Here is a 16596-nt window from a genome sequence, read left to right as displayed (position 1 = left end):
AATATTTGCCTAGAGTACCAAATCAAATCCCATAATCATCTGTAAAATATCTGCTGTGTGTCACACTCTGTGATTGGTATAGTAGATGTAAAGATGAAAAACAATATAGTCTCTTCCCTCAAGAAATTTATAATTAAGCACTGTGTCTACCACATACTAGTGTCTTTCCATTTCAGATGCAGATCTGAGGTTCATGGAAAGGGTTGAGGCTGAACATAGAGATTGAGAGTCATCTATAAAGAGACTGTAATTGGAGCCATGGAAACTGATGAGATGATCAAGGGAGAGATTATGGGGAAATAGAAGAGAATTGGACTCAATACAGAGTTTTGGGGAACATACCAAGGGAGAAGAGAGTATTTAGAAGGTTAGAATCTCCAATGGTATTGAATACTGTAGAAAGGCCAAGGAGGATGACTGAGAGAAGGCTGCTGAATTTAGTAATGAAGAGGTCACTGGTGCCCTAATAGAGGAATGGGATTAGAAGCTAGATTGCTAGAATTTGAATAGTGAGAGAGTGGTACAGACATGGTAAGAGCACATGACTTTCTTGAATTCCTTGAGTTCTAAATATATTTTGAATTGACCTTTAAAAGATTGGCAGGAATTCAACAGGTGGAGGGTGATACTGCTCAGTGGGGAGGGGACTAGTCATTCAAGGCATGAGCCAAAGCACTGTTAACTTTGGGAGGGTTCACATGGTCACTCTCTGTTAGTCAGAATGCCTCATTTCCCAGTTCTGCTGGATCAAAAGGGACTTTCTTTGTTTCAATCATATCTTTATCAGTCACCTACTATGTGCAAAGGTCTGGAACAAAGTAAAAAGAGCCTGGAATCAGAATCTCAGCTCATTTGGAAAATCACCCACCCCTTCAGTTCCTTCATCTATAAAGTGAAAATTGAACCTAGAGGCCTCCGAGGTACTTTATATATCCATCTGGACACTCAGAGGCATAGAGGCTGGAGATGAACAAAATTCGTGGGTTTTCCTTGAATTCGTCTGTGGTTTGGGGGCAGATCATAGTGGGTTTCTTCCTAACCTCCACACTCCACCCTCATCCCATTCCTGCCCAATCTCAAGACTTGCCCAAGAACGACCCAGCAAATCCTTTATTCAAGCCCTTTCACACATGTTCACATCTATCCTGGCCAGGGGCACACAGCATGTCAGTGGCAAATTTTCTCCTAGAACCCATGTCTTTTGGACTTCCAGGACAGAGTTTTACAGCCCCACTAGGTATTCCTTTCCTAGAAGCTGACTCAGCCCCCAAGTGTATCTGGGCAGACCCCAAGTGTGTCTGGGCAGTTGAAGGAAAGCCTTAGATTAGGTTACTCCATAACACTGTTCCCACGGCCACAGTGCGATTCAATAAGGGTGAAATGGAAGCATTTGTCAGGGTTGGCTTGAGCTGACCTGGGTGTGGCCAGCTGGATGGAGGGAGAGAGAGACTTCTCTCCACTCTGGCTCAGATTCTTTTAGCAGAAAGAGTGACTCATTCAATTCGACATCCATCCAGCTGGCCCGGCCTCTCTTTGTGCAGCTCAGTTTCACTTATAAGGAGCCTACTGTAAATAGTCACCAGGCCAGAGAGTGTGCATGTGGAGCCTCGCTCCCCGTTTTAGACCTTCCCCTCTCAGCCCCTTTCTCCTAAACTGCCATGAGCACCACAAGAGAGCCAGGCCTTTCCCCTCCTTTGTCCACTCTCAAGTTTTCTTAGTTTCCTGTTTCTTCTCTTTGTTCCTTCCTCTCCTTTCAATTTGGAGAAGTTCAGAAGCTGTTCCCTGTTACCACTTTCCTCTTCCCCCTTTCATTCTTCCTTCTTTCCTCCTTTTCTTTCCTCATTCTCTCTCTTGACTTTTTTGCCTTTTGAATAATAGAATGAGCCTAATTCAGAACCCTTTGTTTCTCTCTTCTTCCCTCTATTTCTTTCACTTCTCCTCCTCTCCCTTAGCACCCAGAAGGCGTACATCAGAGTTGTGAAATCTCTTTCTATCTTCCTATCTATCCATCCATCAATCTGTCTATGTGTCCATCTTTCTTTGTATCTTGTGTGTATGTATCTACTTATCTACCTGTATGTGTATTATGCATACACACACATACATGTTTCTTGGTAGGATGTAAAGATGAAGGAACCTGGAGATATTCTGTTCTAGCCCTCTCACTGGGGGAATGGAGAGAGCCCTAGGGGTCTAGTGACATATCAAAGTCACGTAGGCAATAGGTAGTATTGCAAAAAGTTACAACCTAGAACTTTTGACTCCAGATCACTCCTTACATATTGTGCTGTTTACTTTCGTCATACAAAGAACACTAGAATGGAACGGAATCAAAAGACATGGGTTATATCTCTGAGGCAGTTAGGATAGAAAGTGCTGATCCTGGAGCCAGGGAGACTTGAGTTAATATTCAGCCTCAAACACTCCCTAGCTGTGTGATCCTGAGCAAGTCACTTAACCATTGTTTGCCTCAGCTTCCTCAACTGTGGAATTGAGATAACAATACTTCCTATTTCCCTGGGTTGTTGTGAAGATTGAATTAGAAAATATTTGTAAAAAAACAACAAAAACACTTAGCACAGCACCTGGCACATAGTAAGTGCTATGTAAATGCTTATTCTTTTTTCCTTCCCTATCTCCCAGCCCCCCCAGTATGGTGTGTGTCTCTGGTTGGCATAGGGAGACGCATAGAACAAGGCCGAGTCTGGGACACCACAAATAGCTGTGAAAGTTTAGCATTTACAAAATACTTAGTGAGACAGGCCCCAATGGCTAGAAATATACATCAGGAGCTGCTTGTGGTCTTTCATAACTAACAGATGACAAATCCCCATACCACAAATATAGATCCCCAAATATCTTTGAGATGTCAATAAATAAACTGGATTGTAACTGGATCATTCTATATCACATAACAACTTGTGGATAATTGTCCAGACATAACGTTGATCCTTAAATATTTTTTTAAATTTAACTTACCTTGTTCAACTAATAAGCATATATATTCTCTCTCCCATTTCTCCCTTTAATGGAAGGGAAAACCCTTGTGGCACTTATGTATAGATAAGCAAAACAGACTTTTGCATTGGCCCAGGTTTAATTAGTCAGTCAGTCACTAACATCAATTAAGGGATTGCTATAGGCCAGGTAGTTAGGTAGCACAGTGACCAGAATTCTGGGCCTGGAGTCAGAAAACTCATTCCTATGAACTCAAATCTGGCCTCAGGCACTTACTGTGGAATCCTGCCAAGTCACTTAACCTTGTTTGCCTCAGTTTCCTCATCTGTAAAATGAACTAGAGAAGGAAATGGCCAACCACTCCAGTGTTTCTCCCAGGAAAACTCTAAATGAAGTTATGAAGAGTTGGACACGACTGAAAGGACTCAACAACAATTGTGCCAGGTACTGTGCTAAGTTCTGGGAATACCAAAAGTAAAAGGCAGAACTTGGTCTCAAGGCACTTACAATCTTATGGGAAATCAACATGCAAAACCCCCATATACAAATGAATTATCTATAGGATGATGAACTGGAGATACTCTACTGAGGGAACACATTAGCATTAAGGGGGATTGTGAAAGGATTCTTGCACAAGATGGAACTTTATTGGGGGTTTGAAAAAAGCCACAGAATCCAAGAGATGGAATTGAAGTGGGAAGAGCATTCTGGACTTGGATGGCAACAAGGGAAAATGTCTAGAGTTTCTAGGGTCAGACTTATCCAAAGGATAAGGTGTAAGAAGACTAGAAAGTATAAAGGGCCAGTTTGTGGAGAGTTTTAAAAACCAAACAGGATTTTCTGTTTGATTCTAGAGATTCTAGAAAATAGGGAGATTCTGGAATGTATTGAATAGAGCAGTGACCTGGTCAAACTTGCTAAGATCAGCAAGATCAGTTTGACAGCTGAGTGGGAAGAGACTTGAGGCAGACCACCAGCAGGCTACTGCATTAATTTAGACTTGAGGATCTGACTGACAGTGATAGAAGTACTAGAGGAGAGGAAGGGCATGTCAGAAAGATAGAAATCAATAGGATTTGATGAATGATTGGATATGAGGATTTCAAGAGAGTAAGAAGTCAAGGATGATACTTAAATTTTGAGCTCTGGTGACTGGGTGAATGGCAATATCCTCAACAATTATATAGGGAAATTTTAAAAAGAGAGAGTTTGGTAGGAAAAGATAATGAATTCAGTTTGGGGAATATTAAGTTTAAGATACCTAGTTTGATATATCTAGCAGGCAGTTACAAATGCAAGACTGGAGGTCAGGAGAATAGTTAAGACTTTTGTTCTCTTCTTTGAGTTTATTCTGTCAGGATTGGAGTAGAAGGCTCCATCATAGGATCTCTAGAATTGTGGCTGTTCATTCTGTTGAACAGAGTTCCTAAGTCTTCCGAAGCTATTTGACTTTACAGTATTGTTAGTGAATAGATTATTTTCCAAGCCCTGCTCACTTCAATTTGCATCAATTTATACAAGTCTGACCAGGTTTCTCTGAAAACTACCTTTTATCAAAATTGGCATTTAATAAATGTTTATTGGGTTGCATATTAATCAGTTGTTAACTTTTTTTTATTCAAACTCATTTTCCTTTTACATTCATTTCTTTTCCTCCTTTCACACAGTCACTCTTTAGGTCCTCACATTGCTGACGTGGGCAAACTTCTTCCTTTTTTTTTTTTTTTTTTTGTAATTGACTCTTTTTTTTTTTTATTATAGCTTTTTATATCTAAAACATATGTATGGGTAATTTTTCAGCATTGACCCTTGCAAAACCTTCTGTTTCAACTTTTCCCCTCCTTCCCTCCACCCTCTCCCCTAGATGGCAGGTAGTCCCATACATGTTAAATATGTTAAAGTATATGTTAAATACAATATATATACATATATACATATTTATGCATTTATCTTGTTGTACAAGAAAGATCGGATTTAGAAAGAAGATAAAAATAATCTGAGAAGGAAAAAAAACCAAAAATGCAAGCTGACAATAACAGAAAGAGTAGAAATGTTATGTTGTGATCCATACTTATTTCCCAATGTTCTTTTTCTGGGTGTAGCTAGTTCTGTTCATTACAAATCAATTGGAACTGATTTGGATCCTCTCACTGTTGAAGAGAGCTACATCCATCAGAATTGACCATCATATAGCATTGTTGAAGTGTATAATAATCTCCTGATTCTGCTCATTTCACTCAGCATCAGTTCATGTCTATCTCTCCAAGTCTCTCTGTATTCATCCTGCTGATCATTTCTTACAGAACAATAATATTCCATAACATCCCTATACTCCAATTTATTCAGCCATTCTCCAATTGGTGGGCATCCCTTCAATTTCCAGTTTCTAGCCACTACAAAAAAGGACTGCCATAAACATTTTTGCATATACGAGTTCCTTTCCCTTCTTTAATATCTCTTTGGGATATAAGCTGGGCAACCTTCTCAAATGGAGATTCTGGAAGAGCTATCTAGTCAGAGGGAGATGTCACAGATTCAAATAGTATTTCCAATGTATGAAATTCAGGGTTGAAGGAGAGACTAGCATCTTCTCTTAAATTCTGATGGAGACAATCCAAAACCCTGAATACAGGAGACTTGGGAATACTGTACTTCCCCAAAGTACTAGACCCGCTCTTAGTCCATTGATATAATCATCAATGAGGGGAGAAATCATTGTGGAGAAGGGACCTATCTTCTTGACTATCTACAGATGCTGCCTCTAAGCAGATAAGCCCAAGAGCTCTGGGAGTGATAGCATACTTCCCTTCCAGCCCAGTTCTCAGCCATCATCCAGTAAAGCAACTATTATCCAAAAGGGGCCAGTCATCCTAACCGACTGTTACCCTAAGGGCATGCAAGCTACTCTAGTTGAAAGATAGAAAACAGCATATGTGAGGAAAGAAAGGTCAAACTATCACCACTACTTCAATTGCTTTTCCCTATAAACCCTGATGGAAATAGCCTCATCAGGCTCTTGGAACCCAAGAATGAATAATGATACCTCAAGTCCACTACCTGAAGCCATTAGCCTGAATAGCAGCCCCTTTGAGATATAGCCTTGTGACTGCTCCTGTAGATGCTGCACTCTCAGGGAACTATATTCCCAGGGGAAAAAGTTCTTGCCTTCTAAGTCCTTGGCACTGTCAAATGGCTCAATGTTAGAAACTGATATGATTTTATTAGTTGAAGTGCCACTTTACTGTTACACCCAAAGAATCATGGGAGTTTTCCATTTGACTGGCAACTGAAACTTTTCATATATATTGTCTCTCTTATTAGAATTTAAGCCCCATGAGAAAAGGGATTATCTTATTTTTCTATTTACTTTACTTTTTTTTTTAACTTACATTTACTTAACAAGTAAAAACTTGGCACATAATAGGTGCTTAATAAAAACTTTAAAAATTCATTCAAGAACGAGATAATAATTAATATTTCTGTTGTGCTTTAAGGTTCACAAGGCTCTCTCACTATCATCTGGGTAGGTAGACAGATATAATTATCCTTATTTTCCAGAGAAGGAAATTGAAGCTTACAAAGTTTGAGGTCCTATCTCAGGATCATAAAACAACACATAGAGAAGATGAAAATGAAAGAAACTCATGTCATGACTTTATAATTAAGTTTATCATCATAGTTTACTTGGAGATTGAAGAGGTGGTTTTGACCAGACATTGAAGCAGTTTGAGATTCATGCAGACATCTTAAAGGACAGATTTCTTTTTTTGTGTCTTTTCTTTCTTTTTTTTCTTTTTTTTTTTTTTTTTTTTTTTTAGGACACAGATTTCTAAGGGACATCAGCAGCCATACAGTCCAGATCTTATCAAGAATTCCCTCTATAATCATACCTAATGAGTAGTTTTCCAGTCTTTGTTGAAAGAAAGACCCCAAATAAGGAGTCCTCCAAGGTCGCCCATTCTACTTTTGGCCAGCTCTAACTGTAAGGAAGTTTTCCCTGATATCAAGCCTAAATTTGTCTCCTTGGCATTTTTACCATCTGTTGCTTCTAGTTCTAATCTTAGTTTAGAGCTAAATAAGACTGATCCTCTTTCTACATCATGGTCCAAATACTTGATGAAAAGTATCTGGACTTCTCTAAGTCTTTTCAATCCCAGACTAAACACAAATAGTCCCTTTAATCAATCAGCCACAATTTATTAAGCATTCGCTATGTGCTAAGACTGTGTTAAACTCTGAGAATAGAGGGAAAAAATAAACTTTGATTCTCATGGAGGACATAACTGCTATAAATCAGAACAGAAAAAATCAGTTCAAACAGTTGAAGACAACTTCCCTGACCTCTCAAGTTTTTCTTATCTCTAGGCTAAACATTCTCAGTTCCTTATGTAGTCAACCAGAATTGATTAAGCACTTAGTGTACTCCAGACATTGCTCAGATCCAGGGATACAAGTTAAAAATCAAAGAGTTTACATTCTAATGAGGGAAACATCTTTGAATCAGAACAGATAAGATAAATATAGAGCTTTGGAGACAAGGCCAGGAAAAGCCTCCTGTAAGGTAACACTTGAACTGAGACTTAAAGGCAGCCAGAGAGTGTTTTTTTCTTTAAATTCATATTTTTCCAATTTTAAAAACATCTTTATTTAAAGTTTTGCTTTCCAGATCTTATCTCTTCCTCTGTCCTTCCCTGACCCTATCCCTGAGACAGCAAGCAATCAGATATTGATTAATAAAGTTTTGTAAAACATTTCCATATTAGTCATTTTGTTCAAGAAGACTCAAATAAAAAAAAAAGTGAAAAATAACATGCTTCAGTCTGTATTTGATCAAAATCAATTCTTTTTCTGGAGATGGGTATTATGCTCCGTCTTTAGTTTTTTGGGATTGTCTTAGATCATTACACTATTGAGAATAGCTAAGACATTCACAGGTTTTCATCCAACAATATTGCTGTTATTGTGTATAGTATTCGCTAATCACTTCACTTTGTATCAGTTAATGTAATATAGATTTTTCTGAAATCATCCTTATTATTTTACAGCACAATAATATTTTGTCACAATAATATACCACAGCTTATTTAGCCATTCCCCAATTGATGGACATCTCTTTGATTTCCACTTCTTAGCTACCACAAAAAGAGCTGGCATAAATATTTTTGTACAAACAGGTCCTTTTCCCTTTTTGGGGGTTATAGATGAAGTAGTGATATTTCTGGATCAAAGAATGTGCCCAGTTTTATAGCCCTTTGGGCATAATTCCAAATTTCTCTCCAGAGTGATTGAATTAGTTCAAAATTTTACCAACAATGCATTAATGTCCTAGTTTTCTCACATTTCCTTCAGCATCCAACATTTTGCTTTTTTCTGTCATTTTTACCACTCAGATGGATGTGAAGTGATACCTCACAGTAGCTGAATCTTTCACAATTGACCATTGTTATAATATTGCTGTTATGGTGTACAATGTTCTCTTAAGTTCTGCTCATTTCACTTTGTATCAAGTTGTATAAGTCTTCCTAGAAAAGGGAGGGAGATTCATTTACGCAACTGTAATTTGGGACAAAGCTCAGTAATTCTTATTATCCAGCATTGAGTTTCCATCTTGCTGTTGTTGTTATTTCCGTTTATATTATTTTAGTAATTGTGTACAGTATTCTTAGTTTTGATTCTTTCATTTTGCACTTGCCATGATTTCCAGTGTTCTTCATGTTCATTATTTCTTATTTTTATTCTATTTAGTCGGTCCACAACTAATAAATATATTTATCTTCTTTCCATTTCTTTTCTATCACAAAAAATGCTCACATAAATATTTTGGTATATATGAGACCTTAACCTTCTGGATATTTCTAAGTCAAATGGTACAGACATGGGATATTTTAGTCACTTAATTAACATAATTCCAAATTTCTTTAACCAGAATTACTGGATCAATTTATACTTCTACTAATAAGACTGTTAGTGTTTCTGTGTTCCCAAAACCTCCTAATATTGACCTTTCCCTTTTGTGATCTCTTCTAACTTGCAGAGTATGAGGTGAAACCTTGAGAGTTTAATTTTTTCTCTTATTATTAATTTGAAGCAATCTTTCCTGTGATTATTAATTATTTGCAATTCATTTTTTGATAACTGTTTACTTTTGTTCTTTGACCATTGATCTATGAAGGAATGGTTTTTTGTCTTATATATAGTATCCTAAAAGTCTTATTGAAATTTTAAGCTTTTTACATTTGTGTTAATTTCCCATATGTCATGAAAGATCAAACCCTTATCAAAAATTATGTCTCTTTAGTTCCCTGTTCTTCTTGCCAGCTTCTATTTCCCTTTATCTCCTTCTTTCCATGTCTTTTTCTCAGTACATACATTTGTTCACAATTAGACTAAGCCTTTGCACATAGAGGAGGGAGTATCAGACAGACATGGAACTGTTACTTTGCCTGCTCAATGGATCTCATCTGGTCAGATTCATTTGGACTTTTCACAGAGTACATGTGGCTTCTGCAAATAAAAGTCCTTTTTGTATGGTTGGGGTCAGCTTCTTATTTGCTGGGATAAGCTGGGCCAAAAGTATGTGTTGTAGCTTAGCAGTTTATGTCTTCTCTGCTTATCAGCCCAGTCCATGATCATGCTTGGATCTCTATGGTATGGAAACCTTTGGTGGGCATTCTTTATCTTCTATTTCCTTGAGTACCCTTGGTGACTCCTCAATACCCACAGACTTCTCTGTACACCCACAATCATGATCAACATAGGCACATACCCATTCTATACACAGGCTCATTCTGTATCCCCTTTTGGCTTGGTTTGGTAAAATACAAGAAGGATTTGACTCTTTTCAGTTTCGTAGATTGAACACACTGGGTTCTGACTCAGGAAGAAGTGAGTTCAGATAATGATCCTGGGAAAAGTCACACTTAAATTCTATTTAACTTAGTTTCCTCAACTCTAAAATGAAAGTAATAATACCATTCAACTCGTCAGGTTATTGGGAGGATCCAATGAGAGAGAATTAATACTTATAAAACACTTTTAGCAGAATGCTTGACACAGGACGGGTACCTGATAAATACTTGTTCCTTTCCTTTTCCTCTCTAGAAATAGGGCTGGGGAAGGACCTTATAGATATTTATGGGAAGTTGACTTAGAGTTGTGAGAAACCTGGATTTAAATCTCCTTTTAAAATATTTTGCCAACTTTATGCCTGTGGACAAGTCACGTAAACTCTGATCCTCAGTTTCCCCCTCTGAAAAATAATAGATACTGATAAAACTTGTAGTTCTTTATAGCCTTCATGTGAATATCAAATGAGATAATGGGTATAACCTGCTCCATGTCAGCTGTGCAGATTTACCGACTTTAGATTTGAGTGTTGTTTCCATATATAATGCACTGCTATCTCTTGCTTTTTTGATTCATTAGTATTAATTAAGCAATTTTATTAATTAGCATTAATTAAATAAATTCACTGTTGGGAAGGGACCAAATTTTGCTAAGACTTGGTCCCTGCCCTCTCACAGAGAACTTTAATACTTAATAGTATATAAGTGCACTCAAGAAGCATAAAATACTGTATGAAAGTAGCAGACCTGTTACCAGTGTTGAAGAATTTACCCAGAGCACTGTCATTTCTCCTTAATAAAGACATAGTTTTATTTCTTATAGCTGTTACAAGAGGCAGCTTCTTTTCTTTTCTTTTTTTTTTTTTTCTGAGGCAATTGGGGTTAAGTAACTTGCTCAGGGTTACACAGTTAGGAAGTGTTAAGTGTCTGAGGCCAAATTTGAACTCAGGTCCTCTTAACTTCAGAGCTAGTGCTCTATTCACTGCACCACCTGGCTGTTCCAAGCAGCTTCTTTTCAAACTGCATTAGACTGAATATATCTTTTTCTTTTGAAAAAACAAAAAATGTCAAATGGGAGAAGTACCAAATAGGCAAGATAAATGAAGTTACACAAAGTTGGGAGATAGTAGAACCAATGATTCTCAGCTGCTGTGTGAAGGTTATAGAATATTTGGAGAAATTAGTAAAATATTAATAGATAGTTGATTATGAAATAGTTTGATCCAGTGATTGTGAGACTTTCTATAGTCATTTAGCAGAGGAATATCTAGTCTACCAATAGACTTTTGCAGTAATGCCAAGCTTTTAGAAGACAACAAAATAGAATTAGAATCCTAATTTGCTGATTCTAGTTAGATTATAAGTTAAATGAGGGTGGGAACTATATCTTATTTAAATTTTATTCTCCCCCTTAATAAACATACAACAGATACTTAATAAAGTTATGTTGTTGAATTGAATTATTTCAGTGATTTCATCAATCCATTAGTATATAATTAATTGAATTGTTAATTATTGTTAATTCACTTGTCAGTTTGGGGAGTGGTCAAAAAGAATCCAGCCACATAGTATGCATTAAGGAAAATCAAGGACGATAAAGTCTAGAAAGCTATGTTGGATCCTGATTGTGGCTGACCTTTTAATTCCTGCCTATAAAGTTTGTATTTCATCCTGTGGCAGTATGGAGATGATAAAATTTTTTAAACAGAGAAGTGACAAGGTCATACCTATTTCTTTGGAAGGTGATTCAGGCATATGTGAAGGATGGATTAAGAAAATGTAGAGACTGGAGGCAAGGACATACTATAGGTATGGGATGATGAAGATCTGACATGGGGAAGTGGAAGCAGAAAATAGGAGGCTGGAATGACATTGTAGAAAAAGTCACAAGATTAGTAATTGACTGTGAGTGGAAGGGAAAGAGAAGAGTCAAAGATAATTGTAGGGTTTTAAGCCAGGGTGACTGGAAGAATGATGGTAGTCATAACTCAAATGGAGATGTCAGGATAATGAATATATTTTGAGGGAAAGATGACTTCAATTTTGGACAGTTGTGGGATGGTGGCAGAATATGCAGATGGAATTAAGCCAGAACTAATAGGAAATAAACAATTAGAATTTGGGAGAGACATCAAGACCTAAGATAATAGGTTTTGAGGAGTTAACCTCAATGCTGCCAAGAGTCACAGATTCTGTTTTCCATACTTCTATTTTTCACATGAGCATTCTGGAGATAGGACGTTGCAATTTTTTAATAGGTTGGTCACAGCAATTCTTTTTCTTTCTCTCACATTATTTACTTTTATCTTGTTTCTTATAGGACATCTGTGAGAACCCTCGCCTCTTTGTAGATGGCATCAGTTCTCATGACTTGCACCAGGGCCAAGTGGGAAACTGCTGGTTTGTGGCGGCCTGCTCAGCTTTGGCTTCACGGGAGTCCTTGTGGCAGAAGGTAAGGTGGTTTGCTGAGACTGACTGGGCTGGGCTTATTTCCTGAAGAAATCTTAGTGTATAGCTAAGCTGTGGAAGAAGGCAGGAAGGAAGGAAGGAGGGAAGAAAGGAAGGAAGGAAAGAAGGAAAGGAGAGAAGGGAGAGACGGGGGGAAAGGGAATTATCATTTATATAGCACAGAAGTAATTTAATAATCATCTGGATTACTTACATGGGGCCTATCTGTGGCAATGCCAGATTATTCAGTGCATCCTCCCAAAAAAACCCCATAAGTCCCATGGCAATTATAGAAATCAGTCAGAGGGAGGAGGAATTAGAGAGTGTCATATGTACATTAATGTGGTTGAGCTAATGTTTTGATTTATTGCTTGGGAATTGGGCTTGATTCCCAGGACTGCAAGGTCAATGCAGGTGGTTAGATGTTCAGATGCTCAAGGCTATGTGCTGGTCAGTTTGAGTTCCTAGACACAAGGTTATTTGCTGGACATTATGTTCTTGTAATGACTTGTACCCCTTTGTTATGACTTTCACACTTTTTGTTATGGTTTTCATCCTCCTTGCAATGGGTTTCATCAATTGGGACCCCATATTTCATCCCTGAAGCACTTAGTATGACTTTCACCAATCAGGGCCCCAGGCTTTCATCCCATTGGTATGGCTGGATAGACAGATCATTTAATGAGCCATTACGATGGACCAAACTTTGGGAGAGAGGTAGAGATGATTCAAAAACAAGGAAATAAAACAGTTCCTACTCCCAAAGAGCTCACAAATTAACAAAGGAAGACAAAACAAAAAGGGGGAATTAGAAGGCAGAGGAGTAGATGAATCATGAAATTCAGAAAGAAGGTATTCAGGAGGGGAAAAGGCAGCTAGTATGGAGTCAAAGCAGACCCGTGAATGAGCAGAAACTAAAGTGAGCAGCCCAATAAATCTTGCCTAGGCTTGACCTTCATTGCTTGTATGGCCATACAGAATGAGTGGATGCAGAGATAAGATATTTGGGAGACAGCTTGATACATGGAAAAGCTTCTAATCCTGTACTGTAGGAGAGCAAGGGATAGTTTACCTGTCAGATCTTTGGAGAAGTGAGGAATTTATGACCAAAAAAGACCTAGAAAACATTATGAAATGCAAAATGGATTATTTTGGTTATGTTAAATTTAAAAGGTTTTGCATAAACAAAATCAACGCAGTCAAGATTAGAAGGGAAGCAGAAAGCTGGGGAAAAAATTTTACAGCTAGTGTTTCTGTTAAAGTCTTAATTTCTAAAATATATAGAGAGAACTGAGTCAAATATATGACAATACAAGTCATTCTCAATTGATAATGGTCAAAGGATAGAACAGATAATTTTTAGAAGAAGAAATAAAAGCCATCTCTAGTCATATGAAAAAATGCTCTAACATATTATTGATTAGAGAAATACAAATTGAAGCAATTCTAAGGTACCATCTCACACATATCAGATTGACTGACAGGAAAAGATAACAATAAATGTTGGAGGAGATGTGGGAAATTCATTGTTGGTGGAGTTGTGAACTGATTTAGTCACTCTGGAGAGCAATTTGGAACTATGCCCAAAGGTCCCAAAGGAACTGTGCATAGCCTTGGATCCAGTGGTGTCATTACTATGTCTGTATCTCAAAGAGATCATAAAAAAGGGGAAAGGATGTACATATACAAACATGTTTGTAGCAGCAATTTTTGTAGTGGCAAGAGATTAGAAATTGAATGGATGCCCGTTACCTGGGGAATGGCTGAATAAGTTATGGTATATGAATGTAATAGGATATTATTCTTCTATAAGAAATGATGAGCAGGCTGATTTCAGAAAAGCCTGGATTTACTTGAACTGATGCTGAGTGAAATGGGCAGAACCAGGAGATCATTATACACAGTAACAGTGAAATTATGTGATAATCAGCTCTGACAGAATCTGATAGATTCATTCTTCTCAGCAATGCAATCATCCAAGACAATTTCAATAGACTTGAGATAGAAAATACCATCCACATCTAGAGAAAGAACTGTGGAGATTGAATATAGATCAAATATGTTTTCTTTTTTTTGGGGGGGGTGATGGGGAGTTTTGATATTTATTTTTCAGAATTTTTCCCTTTTGTTCTGATTTTTCTTTCCCAACATGACTAATATGGATATGCATTTAAAATGATTGTATTTACATAACCCATATCAGATTGCTTGCTTGTCCTGGGAGTGGAAGGAGGAAAAAAAAATTTGGAACTCAAAAATCTTACAAAAATAAATGTTGAAAATTGTCTTTACATATAATTGGAAAAACAAAATATTATTGAATTTTTTTCAAAAAAAATTTCTAATCCTGGCTTTTTTGCCAGGGCAAGTCTCTTAAGCTCTTTGGTTCAGACTTGTAAGGATAAAATAAGTTCATGTTTCTAAAGCAAAATGAATCTGCCTGTTAAATAGTTAGTATAGAAATGTTCTAAGGAAAAGCAGCTTGATAGAGTGAACATTGGGATCAGTTGGTCAATAAACATTAAAATACCTGCTGTATGCCATGTTCTATGCTATGCTGGGTCATACCCAAAGAGACAAAACACAGTCCTTCCTTGTTTTCAAGGAGCTTACAATCTAATGGGAATGAAAATAAGCAAACAATTATATATAAATAAGCTTTATTACAATTTAATTAGGAAATAACCTTAGGACTTGACCATTGCGTTTCCTAGCTATGGAATCCAAAGTTTACTTTTTCTGCATCCCAGTTTTATCTTCCATAAAATAAAGATTATAATACTTGCATGTGAGAGCTATCATGGAGTAGTTAATATGTGGGTTCAAGTCCTGTCCCCAGCATATACTGACTCTGTCACCCTAAACAACTTATTTAACTTTCTTAACCTCAGTCCTTCCCCTGGAACATAAAGATTGTAATATTACACTAACTGCCTTAGAGTTATTGTAAACAAAGAGCCTTGAGCTGCTATTATTATTCAAAATAGAGGAGAATTGGAATTTCACTTGTGTTGTGTGATGAAACTACAAGATAACATTAATCATTGTCACAGATTTTAGACTTTCAAGATCACGTAGTCCAAGCTTCTCATTTTATAGATGGAAAATCTGAAATGTTGAAAAGTGAAGTAATGAAGCTTCATAAATATAATAATTGTAATTTGGGGGAGAAAGTTGAAATTCAGAATGACAGAGGGTTGATTATCTTCCAGTATTAAGTGGATTTTAGGCTATTTCTGGAAAATGGCAAAGGCTCTTGGGGTTCAAGGATTTGGAGGATGTGGATTTCAAATAGAACTGTTCTGCCCACAAATACCCATTTCAGGATTCCATGAGCCTGACTTTATCTGGAAACTCATTTACATTGGAGAAATATAGATTGAAGAAAAAATGTAGATAAGAACTTAAGAACATATTGATCATTCTGTGAGGTGAAGAGTGAATATTCCAAACATTTGGAGCTTTTCCCTTTGTTTGCCAAGGCAATGGACTATCATGATAAGACCCCTGAATTTGTTTTAATTTGCTGTTCTGCTGCTTACTGGCTTGTGTGACTTTGTGCAAAGGACTTAAAATCTCTGGATCTCAGTGTTCCTCATTTTTAATATGGGGACTAGAGGTAGCCTAAGTGATCTTTGAGATCACTATCTACCTACTATCCTAAGTTAACAAACATTTAAGTGTTTGCTATGTGTAGAGCATTGTTTCCTTACTCTGGCTTCTAAGACTGAAAGAGGGGAAAAAAGATAATCAAGAATTTCATGTTAGGAAATAGAGATAATTTAGGTGACTCCCTCCCCATCTTTTGTTTCTTATGTTTTCTCCTCTCTCTTTTTTCTTCTTCTTCTTTTTTTTTTTTTCCTTGTGGCCTTTATTCCCAGAATGATTATGGGAAGAGAGCTGGAATCTTTAAGTACTTGCTTTATTGTGAGCAGAGAATTCCGTAAGAGAATGATACTAGAACAAGAAACTGCCAAGGTTGGAGAGCATTTTAATTCCTAGTAGACAGAGATCACCAGAAGTTCATTCATCACCTAGAAGCCATCTCTGCTCCCTAAGAAGGGATTGTTGGAATAAGTTGAAGGGAACATTCCACTTCATTTGTGTGAAAAACAAGGCAAAAGTAAATGGTGATTGATAACAGTTTTGGAATGGTGAGGATGGTACCTATTTGTACCCGGGTCTTTATGTTTCCTTTAATTTTCCTCTACAATTATGCACTAATCCAGTAAATTATAGCAATTAGTTGTGCCAGTTAATATTTAGGCTCCGGCATTTTTAGTAAAAGATAAGCAAGTAGTCAAGCATGTCCAGCTCCTCCTCTTACCAACCTGGCTATTCACCT

At 37.2% G+C, this 16596-nt stretch overlaps 1 protein-coding gene across 1 annotated transcript in view; it reads left to right on the top strand.

The window, feature by feature from the left end:
- Nucleotides 1-16596, top strand: part of CAPN5 (calpain 5) — a 153267-nt gene that overhangs the window by 73178 nt on the left and 63493 nt on the right. The window contains exon 3 of the mRNA XM_051987062.1: nucleotides 12124-12255. Within this exon, the coding sequence (XP_051843022.1) occupies nucleotides 12124-12255 (132 nt within the window). The remainder of the gene's footprint in view (nucleotides 1-12123; nucleotides 12256-16596) is intronic.

The sequence above is a fragment of the Antechinus flavipes genome, chromosome 3, assembly GCF_016432865.1.
Source record: "Antechinus flavipes isolate AdamAnt ecotype Samford, QLD, Australia chromosome 3, AdamAnt_v2, whole genome shotgun sequence".
In the NCBI taxonomy this organism is placed as follows: Eukaryota; Metazoa; Chordata; class Mammalia; order Dasyuromorphia; family Dasyuridae; genus Antechinus; species Antechinus flavipes.
The sequence above is the reverse complement of the archived record's forward strand: the minus strand, read 5'-3'. Positions and strand labels throughout refer to the sequence as shown.